Source organism: Thunnus thynnus, chromosome 24 (assembly GCF_963924715.1).
Source record: "Thunnus thynnus chromosome 24, fThuThy2.1, whole genome shotgun sequence".
Lineage (NCBI taxonomy): Eukaryota > Metazoa > Chordata > Actinopteri > Scombriformes > Scombridae > Thunnus > Thunnus thynnus.
Window position 1 is genome coordinate 15,490,661 of NC_089540.1, and position 11,154 is coordinate 15,501,814.

The 11,154-nt window shown below is 36.0% G+C and overlaps 1 protein-coding gene across 1 annotated transcript in view; it reads left to right on the plus strand.

The window, feature by feature from the left end:
• The window catches only part of LOC137176729 (lymphocyte function-associated antigen 3-like), an 85,888-nt gene extending 74,734 nt beyond the window's left edge, over positions 1-11,154 (plus strand). Inside the window, exons 8-9 of the mRNA XM_067582611.1 lie at positions 9,663-9,812; positions 11,006-11,154. Coding sequence (XP_067438712.1) covers positions 9,663-9,812; positions 11,006-11,154 — 299 coding nt within the window. The remainder of the gene's footprint in view (positions 1-9,662; positions 9,813-11,005) is intronic.

The window sequence follows — 11,154 nt, forward strand, 5'->3', positions numbered from 1 at the left end:
TAAATCAAATCTTTGACTTGAATTTACATTCTTTATATTTCTTTAGGTGTGGTATATTAATATTTATGTAAATGTGACTGATAATGTTTATCTAGTTGTGCATCATACATATTCAAGTTCTTTCAAGAGTGTGATTCTACCAACAATATTAGTCCTGATGATGTATTTTCATGCTAAGAGACAGGAAGTTTCTATCCTCATGCAAACATCCACAACCACAACCAATACCAAGAGATTCTCTCCAGATGTTTCATGAATCTGCATAAAAGGATGTTTCAGGGTCGACTTGTTGTCTTAGTGGTTAAAGCTCATAACAAATAACTGCAACATCACTACCTTTCATGTCTCCATCTACACTACTGAAGGCAAATATGCTAATTAAGTAAGCTTACTTTGACTGTAAAATCACTTAGTGTCTGTGTCCCCTCTGGCCAAAGCTGTGTTCAACTTGTTTGGATAAACAAATATACAATGCAATGTGTGCCCTCTCACGAAAATCAAATGCCCGTCCTATTGATTTGCTCTAGTGCTGCATCTGAACATATATATAACAAATATAGAGTTTTATGCAGGGATCTCCCCACAGCTGCGTCTCCCCATTGAGAGTTGCTGTGTGCATTTACACACGAGGCACAGCAGCATAACTTCATTGATTATTTAAATTACTGACACGCTGACAGGATCGGTCAGAATCTAATGTTAGTTAATGTTCTGTGTTCTTCTACACATCCAAAAGGTGAGCTGTTACACACACAGTCCAGGTTAATACAGTGAAAGTGTTTGGAGTAAAGCAGCCGTCCTCCTGATAAATCCTGAGCTCGTTATGTTTAGCAGCGCAGTAAAACTAAAAACTGTAGTTATCAACTTGACAGGAAAGAAGAAATTATTCAGCAACTTTTAGCTTCTGAAATATTTTTCAAGACAGACAAGTGAAAAACAAGTTAGTTTCTGGTTTTGGTTTAATTTCTATTCCAATTTTTGATTTGATGAGGAAAACAGGAAAAAATGGGAGGTGGATTACGTTTTTTTAATTCACATGAAAAATGGAAAAACAAAGTAATGCATTTATCCTGTTATCAAATGAGTTGAACTCAGCTTTGGACCAGGAGGCAGCAATGCATGTCCCCTTAGCGTTTACACTGCTAAATTGCCCAGGCCATGGATGTATAAAGAGAACTGGATACAGCGTCGGAGGCATTCAGCCCATTCATTCCTATGAAAGTTGCTCAGTGGCGCATGAAGCCAAAAAAAATCTAAATATGAAAGTACCTGGATCTTCCGCATTGTGCGGCCCATAGAGCATGCGCACTAGTGACTTTCGCCAGCCAAGCCGGCCACTTCCGGTTTAGCCCTCCGGCTGACTTGAATGGGGATAAAACAATTCAATCATGTGGCTCTTCTAGGCTTTTGAAATGTGATCAGACTGAACGGATTTAATTCTGATAGTGAGACAAGTCATTTCGCGGGTGTTGTGACGCTGAGAAAAAATTTATTCGCTGATTTACAGACGTCTCTTTCACAATGTAAGTCTGTGGGAAAAAGTCTTTTTGGGCCAGTGTGCATCACGTGACGTTGTAATTACACGGTTTGGCCGCTTTGTCAAATTGGCTTCAAAGCCTGGTGCTCTTCCTGTATCCAGTTCTCTTTATACATCCATGGCCCAGACCCTCTGAATGTAGTCTGAGTGATTGGATCTCAATGCGTCCTGGGTGCGTTCACACCTGTACTTAGGGCTGTCCACTTGTGATCGGATCATCTGAGACACATGTGAACTCCAGGTGTAAACAGGGCCTTAGTGTCTCAATACATTTTACAAACAAAAAAAAGTACAAAACAGTGTTCGACAAAACAAAAACTAACATATTTTTATGGCTTTTGTAGCCTACAGAAAACTGTAAATAAGGAACAAAAATCCAGGATTAATCCACTATTTCCTGCGGCGGGAGGAACAGACTAACAAATTACCTGTGAAAACACCCCCGTTGTTTTCACAACTTTGAACTCGCCCAACCTAATGGAGACTGCTGGGTCTAACTGCACTCAACGTTTACTGAACGTTTACTGAATCAGTGTTTCTCCTATAATTATGACAACGAGAACCCCCGCCAGGCCAAAAAAAATTTTTTTAATGTCAAAAATAACGCCAAATATCCATTAATTTGTTTGGGAGTCTCTGTGCAGCACTTTTCTGAAACGTGAGTCAACCTCTGCGTCGTTACCTGGGAAACTGTTGGTAGTGTAACTCCGTTTAGGAATAGGATAGACAGGCGTCGTATATTTGCTCAGCGAGTGGGAAAGAGCGAGAGGCAGGAAAGTGACGGTGGATGCAAGTGGAGCAGAGGAAAATGTTAGCAGTAAAACTTTTAGATTTTCTTATTGTAATATGTACCAATGTGTGTGTTTTTTTGTGTTTTTTCTATTTTGGAGATCACTAAGGGATGCATAAAAGTTTTTCACATCAACTGAAAAAAGTGGACACATTGTTAGTCATTCTTGATTTAGTAATGTGATGTTTTCCTAACAGACAAATGAAGTTATAAAACCTCCTAGACTGTAAAACAAATACATTTTCCTGAACTATTTTAATAATTTATGAACAGTTATGAACGAGAGTTTGTGTGACTGTGTGACAGGTGTATTGTAGTCATGACAATTCTTTTATCATTTGACAGAGAGGTGAACAACAAGTCCAGAAAACCAGGACAGAAGTTCAGGGTTTCATCACTGATTGTAACTGCTTTGGGCTGATCCTTCCCAACAGATGTGATTACAAGCACTTTTAAATGCTGACAGCTGTGAGCAGGACTGTGTGAAATACCTGCAGCCAGGTGGAGGTTTGTGGTTGTGCATCTATAAATCAATTCATTAAGTTGGCAATGGTTATATATCAATATAATATCAGTACCAACTGAGCATTTGGTGGCACAATATTAAGACTCAGGCCTTGTCACTGTAAAGATGTCAGTTTTTATTGTAGAGAAATACACTCGAAAATACAGAACAATTTTATTCCTATGATGTAAAATGTGTCAGGTTTTTAGATGTAACATGCTGCTGCTGCTGACGATGATGATGATGATGATAATGATGTTGATGATGTTGATGATGTCAGCACTTGTGTTTTGTTTCTCCTTATAAAGTGTCTGTCTTTGCTTTCTATGGGCCTTACTATTCTTTATCTGCCCACCAGAGGTCCCCACACAGCCATACACTTTGTGGATCTTGTATTGTTTCTATGAACTTTTCTATGAAAAGATCTGAATACTTCTTCCACCACTGGGAGAGGCTGAGAAGGTAAAAGGCCAGTCACTGGTCTGTAGTGGGAGGAAGAGAGGGAGATTAGGTGGCAGCTCGATGTGAGGCTGCACATTTTCTTTGTGTTTTCTTTTGCTTCAACTCAAGTTATTTTTGTAGAATTTCCTGGGGTTCATTTTTGACTTTGTTCCATTAATATTTTTGTCCATAAACACGGTGGTTTGAGATGAGCTGTTGCTCAAATAGCCTAAAGTCTGATCTTACAATATTACAAAAGTGACACCACACCTACAGTATAGATGTTCCACGGTTCTTTGTCACAGTGTCACTCAATACACTGTCACATAACGGCACGGCTGTGTTTCAGAGCCTTTTTCTCACTTAAATGTCATCGTCTGCAGCTGTTGTATCTGTTTGCACTGTTAAAACACCTTCTATACATACTGTGTATTAGCTGGTTAGAACAGTGAATCTGTTCAGGTTCAGCCAATAATAACTCTGTAAACAGTCAAAATAAGATGTGAGTGACAAAGTAGTGCACTATATTGACTCCTGAATCATTTCTCACTATTGTAAAGTCTTAATTGGAATTACTTGTATATTTGTATAGTATATAATTACTTGTATAATTCACGTGAATTATTTTAGGTTTAATGTTTTTCATTGCTTGATCATAGTTTGAGCTTCATGGATACAAAGATTGTATAATGAGGGTAATTGGTTTTCATCCAAGTTATTTATGTCTCCAAGTGGTTTATTTGTGGGAAAATTTGATCTTTTCTTTTTTAAGTTATGAAAAATGTGTTAACCTCTTTTTCTAATTTTTTCCCATTTTTTATAAATTCAACATTCAGTTCAGTAGAGGCAAGACAACAGTTGCTATGACTAAATGAAAATATATGTATAGATAATAAACCTGTATGCTTGCCTCTATTTTTATTTAATCACTTTTATATATATCACTGAATGATTTATTGGATGTTTAAAAAAATGGGGCTATATGTACAAGCCATTGCTATATGCAGCTATTATCCACAATCTCTTCAAAAACTCTCAGGATAATTTAGGTCTTTGTTGTTTGTTTGTTTTTGTAAAATAAAATAAAATTTTAAAAAGTCTGTTCTCAGTGTTTGTGCACTGGAGTCTTCAAGTTTCTACATCACGCTTGTTCAGAGAAACTTTCCTCCTTCAGCAGATGAATGTGAAAACAAACTCTGTACAGAGAAGAAAGCAACATCCAACTGAAGGAACAAGAAGAAAAACTTTTTTTGAGTGGAGGAAGACTTTTTAACAAATTAGTCAAAGTGCTTCAGAAATGATTTTTATTCAGAGCACATTTTCTTTTACAGTAAATACAAACATAAAAAGGCATCTAAGCAGCTTCAGATGTTGAAATTTCATGACATATTCTGTGATCTTGTTTAACCCATCATGAAAAGTTAGTAAAAACAATGTAGGATATGAATATGTGCTTGATCAAGATGATAGCCTACTTGAAAGAGTAGTAACATGGAAACTAAACATCAGTGACATCACTCCTCTAATGTGAATATGACGACATGCATGGATGTTCAAAGAGATTAGTAGCAACTTCAAAATTTACAACATCTTCATTCAAATGCTGCAGACAGTGGATGTTATATACAGGAAAGGTCTCCACGTAGAATTGCACAGCATTGTCGACAAAGGGTTTCAGCAAATCCCTGGCATAGTTGAGGTATGCTTCTCTCTGATCTGGATCTGACTGTAATATTATTGACATACCAACTGTCAGACACATGTAATTGGTCAAGTTGGCCTTCAGGGAGTCTCAAAGGATAACCGGGCCTGTGAACAGAAGGAATTGATGAAATCCTGTAACACTTGTTTCAGAAACTCTACCAGCTATATTTATTTTGTTTTTTAATTTTTAGTCCCAGTAGCACTCCACTAAGAACAGATCACTGCTTTTGTTGACATGTTTATCATCTAATTTAGAAATGTTCTACTGTGTGGGGATTATTGTAGGATTCCAGCACGCAGTGGAGGCAAATATATCAAAAATGAAACGTAGCGCACACATATTACACTTCATTTGAATTGTTCTCTCCATGCATCCACGGTGTGAGGGACTAAGACGCGAGGAAAAGACGCAAATGAGGGAAATGTCGATGGAATTTCAGAGATTCGGGATGTACCAAGGGCAACTTCCTGCGGGAGAGAGGACTGATGGAAAAAGTTAAATAGTCGGGACCCTGGAGGAGCTGACAGACTCCAGAGGATGACCGTAATGCAACTACATGGATGCCAACTACCGTTAAACGTCACTGAAGAAGAAGAAAAAGAAGAAACAAAAGAAGAAGAAGAAGAAGAAGACTTCCTGTTTTCTCAACAAGTTCCGTTGTTGAATGGATAGATCGAAGTCAACAAAAAACTAATTTACGGTAAGGTCTCCAATACGTTAACGTTAGTTCACTCTTGCCGTTAACGTTACCCTTTTTAAAGTCAGTGTTTATTTTATTAGCAACTAGCCTGTATGTTTAACTTTATTTTAGTAATCTGTACCAGACTACATAACCTTACAGAACATATCAATTGTAACTTTATGACACTGAGAAGAGGATAGTTACATGAATTCCGCTTTTCAGGCTGCCTTCATAGATGTGAACACTGCCTCATAAGCAACTTTATATAGCATTTTGCAAGAGTAGTTTGTATTAAACACATCTTGTAAACCCAGAGATTCACATGGTTCACTGACATCTCCAAGAATCTACTGTGAACTACCTTCAAACACAGGATGACCAACTCATGGACAGCCAGATATTTAATTAAACACATGGAGTGTGTTAGCCTTATTCCTTCTGTCATATAGCTAGACTGTCTGCGTCTTCTTTGTTCAATTGTCATAATTAATATATCTGCACGGTCAAACAAGGGGGACAAACAGGCAAAAGTGACTTTGTATATTTGTAGTGTGTTCTAAGTTGTACTCAAAGGAAAGAAGGACTACACTCATAACTCCTATGCAGTCTTTTTATTTTAAGATCAGCATTTCAACACATCTTACTTTGTTCAGGAGGTTTGAGCTGTGAAAATAAATAAACTGAGACCAGCAAATGTCTGTTTAAATGGAATGTGTTTGTTTTTAGCAGGAACATTGAAAATATCATTGATGGTATTACAGTTCATGCAAAAGATCTCAACCAATGAGAGAACATGAACGTCAGCCAGTAGAGTTCACTGTTTTGTTAATCCAACATTCAGACCAACTCTACAACATGAATATAAAACATTAATGACAGAGTTTTAAAGTGAAATTGTGGTCAACATGGCTGATGTCAGACAAGCTATGATCATTTTAGCAGGATGGAAATATATTTGGCTGCTCACTCTGAAGACACCTCAAAACCTCTTCTTGAGATAGCAGCTATGTTTGATGATGCAAATAATGAAACACAGTGTTTAATATCTTATTGTTATGTGTTACCAAATCAGGTTTAGTGATCTTTCTAAGAGTAAGAGACATTATTTATGCCAGCCTGTTGACCAAAAAACTTGATATCTGACAGTCAGTTGCTGTGACCTTGTTGGTTTTTCTGTCTTGTGGGACACTGCAGAGTTCAGAGTTGTGATTGGACACACAACCGTTGTTGTGGTGGAAAACAGAAGAAGTCACTTTTAATCTCATACACTGCAGTGTTTAGCAGAGCCCCGTCCACACAAGTTTAGTTCACCTCTGGGTCACAATATTCTGGTGATTATTTCAACTATTGTAGGAACTTAATTCTTTGTGGTTCAGAATTCACAGTCAAGTTTATTTATCAACATTATTTATAGATTTTTTTCTACATTTTATTTGGAGTATTTGTGTGTTTGTATGTTTTTTTTATGTCAACAAACAAAATTATTTGCCCCTAGTGGGATTAATAAAGTTGATTGATTGATTGATTGCTTTAATGTTATTTCACAGTCTCCTCAGTGGTTCATGTATTGGACTCAGTGTGAGTAGTGACAGCACAATGAACACCAGAAACGGTTGAGCCAGTCTATGGGTTGATCATAAAAACGAAATCATTTGAAAAAATAAGTATCAATATAGCAGAAATAATGAGGTTAAACTATGAGTTGTGTTAGTCGAACTGCTAAAAATATATTTATATATAAATGTTGATATTTATGAACATCATGTAGTTTTAATACACTTTATAATGTTAATAATTGAATAACTTTTGCACATCATGGGATCATTCAAGTTTCAAACACGTGCATTTACTATAACATGAAAACATTACTGAATCTCACATTAGCCTGTGTAGTTTGGCATGTTATTGATAAGGGCTGAACACACCTCCACAATGATTATAATTAATAACTGTCTGTTTTTACACCACATTAGGGGCCCACTAATGCGCTATCATTCACATTTATTACTTTATATGTAATAAATGAGTCAACAGCACTAGGGGTCCATTACAAACCCTTTACTGGAATCTTCATGAGTGTAAACCATAGGATGTTAATTAATTAAGCATATTTTATTGAATTTTGGCATTCATCTTTTCTTTTACTGCGTCAACACTGGCTGAGTGGCCGAGATAAACGTTATCATGTTTTGGTCGTGGTGTCCTCTGTGACCCTACGAGCCCACAAACTCCCACAAACTTTCCTCAAGATCATGCTGCGGCTGCAGCTGGATATACTCTCAGCGGAAAGCTTTCCTACTTTCTAAATACATTTTTAATCTCTATATACTTTAAATATTTTAAAATATCAACAGAATCACCGTCAATTTACGTGTCTTACTTCTACTTGAGCCTAACTGATTAACTGGAAAATGTTCTCAGTTAGGTTTCACTTTCTGTTCTGGATCTTAGTGACAGCCAACGGTAAGTTTTGGATAATTAAACTATTATTATTGTTATAACATGTTGAGAAAGTTATAGTATCATGGTATATTTCTGTGCATGTGTTATATTTTTCGGCTTCAATTTAAATTTTGTGACCACACTCTCACCATCAGGTTACACAGATAAGTGATTCTCAAAGTGTGGTCCGGGGATCCCCAACGGTCCTTGAGGGGGTTTCAGGGGGTTCACAGCAAAAAGTGCAATCATTTATTTTCACTATAAATACATCCATTAGGTGACAGTGACAGCATGTATGACTATTTTGGTAATGGGTTTCATACACTTTCTGTAATAAAAAATCTAAAAGCAAAAATCTTATCAAATGAGAGTTCGTGGTCTAATTTGTGTCAGTTTAGGGCTCCCTGATGTAAGAAAGTTTGAGAACCACTGACAGTCTAATTTCTGTTTACCAACACATGCCCACATCTACATTAACTGATAATAAATGTATATTTGTTGTTAAATTTGGTTTTTAACAGTTTTATAAATCTTTTTAATTTATACATATACAAACTAAGGAGTAGTGAAGTGATGAGGGGTCAAAAGGCATTTGTAAAGAGGTTTAAAAGAGATATTTGTCCCCTAAAATTGGAAGTGGACTAGAATCAGTGATTAAAAAAAAAAAAAGATCTGAGGCGCTTGGGTAACACTGTAAGTCACCCTATTTAGCATTAATAAGATGTATATAAACATTTAATAAATGTTTATAACACACTATAATGTAGTTGTAAGTATATGTTAAAAGAACGGATTCACATTTCAAGTCTATCTTAAAACAACAGTCAGGAGCCCAAATGAACATGTAAACATGTTTTTCTTGCTGTAATCATTCCTCCTAACTTCCTATGACTAACTCAGACTACTGAAGCCTCATATAAGCTTCACATCAACTTTTAAATGACTGTGTGGACACACTGTGGATTTTGGCCTCCATCACTTAAAATGAAAGCACATTTAAAGATCTTTTAATATCCAGTATGAACAGGAGGAATGATTACAGCGAGGAAAACCTCTTTCACTGTTCATATGGACACCTGACTGTTGTTTTAACACAGAGTTGAAAAACTGTTAACCTGTCCTTTAAGTGTTTATTAATGTACAATATTTGTCAGCAATTATAATTTCTCCTATGAAGACATATTTTATATTATTATAACTGTTTTATTAAATTGTCTTTATCTGATTACATTATGGATCCCACATGAGGAGTTACAATCATTGACTAACACTTATATTTGCTAAAAATGACATCATAGTGTGTTAAATGTTAAATACTGCTGTAAATGCTAAACAGGAGGCTTTAAGTAAAGTTTTACTGCTTGTTATTTTGAGTATTTCTATTTTATGTTACTTTATGCTCCATTACATTTTAGAGGAAAATATTGTACTTTGTACTTTACTTTTTACTTAGTTTTTACTAAAACTAAGCAGGACACACTTGATTAAAGAAAAAATACATTTCAGTAATTAAACAGAGAAATTTTCACTCGCTTGTATTTATTTGATTTTATTTTGCAGAAGAACCACTCTACGGGAGAATAGGTGACAAAGCTGTTCTCACACCAGACTCTGTAGTGAATCTCATCACCAGTATAGAGTGGAAACATGGACCTGATCTTGCCATGGAGTGGTATGGAGGCGAGACTTTCTCCTACCGACACTTCAAAGGTACCACTTTAATCTAAATCAAACAGTTGGGTAGCGAGAGATCAAGTTTGAAGATTTTGACAAATTTAGGTTAAGATTTTGGTTTAAATTAGGGGTCTTAATATTTTCTGTTGTAAATTAATTATATTTTAAGGAATTCGTATATAGTATTTAAAAGGTTTATCCCAGGTCTGGGTATCATCGGATAATTCGTAATTCATTTGTAATTCAAAAATCAAAAAACGGTAAATCTGTTATTTGTTTCAAAACAAAATCAAAAAAACGTTTTTGGTGGTGAATACGCCAGCAACGGTCGCTGAGGATCATGGGTAGGCTAATGTAGTCGCTTCCGCTATCATACAAAACTGACAAAAATACTTGATTTCTAAACCAAAATCGTATGGTCTTTTGAATGTGGTTTTCTGGATTTTCGTTGGGAAACAAAAAAAGGAATAGATCACGTGATTTCGTATTTCCTTTTTGGTTTAAAATGAAAAAAAGGAAAACCCCGTGTGACTTCTGTTTTTGGTTTCAAACGCAAAAACAAATTAGCTTGATGTCCGCAGACCTGCCTGATATTCAATCCAAAAAGGAATAACGATAAAACGAATCGGCAAAAACCAAAAACGGGCCGGGTTTGACTGGTTTTTCGTTATTTGATTCTGACACCAAAAACGTTTTTTTGTTTTTTGTTTTGAAACAAATAACAGATTTACCGTTTTTTGGTTTTTGAAATGAATTACGAATTATCCGATGATACCCGGACCTATAATCCATTAAATTTGACAAATACAACTAATACTGACCCTGAATTTTCACCTTTAATACAGTATTGAGGCCCTTTAAACAAAAAGCCCTTACATTATGCAAATTAGCCCCAAATATCTGAATATGTTGCAATCCAAAGATTTATTCATTCATTATCCCTGTAAAACCCAATTAAATACCTTAATTACATAATTATCAAAGGGTAAATGAATGGAATTAGCATTACAAAAAGGGATTCACTTGCTTTTTTTGTGGGAAATCAAAACTAGAGATTTTTTGTATGAAAATCAGCTGTTCTACAAACATTTTTAGTATTTTTAAGTGCATATTTCTCCAGCTGCCCACTCTTAAGTGACCAACACTGGAAATAAGTGACTCTAGCTGACAAAATACTGTAAGACAACTAAAAATCTCTGTTTAGAAGCTCAACCTGTGCGTTTTTGCAGATCGTGGTAGGCTGAACACTTTAACTGGAGCGCTGACGATCACAGGACTGACTCCAGATGACAGCGGCAGCTACACAGTAGAGATCAACAACAAAGTCACCAGCAAGACTGAACTCCTGGTTATCTGTAAGTGGAGGAATTGTGTATGA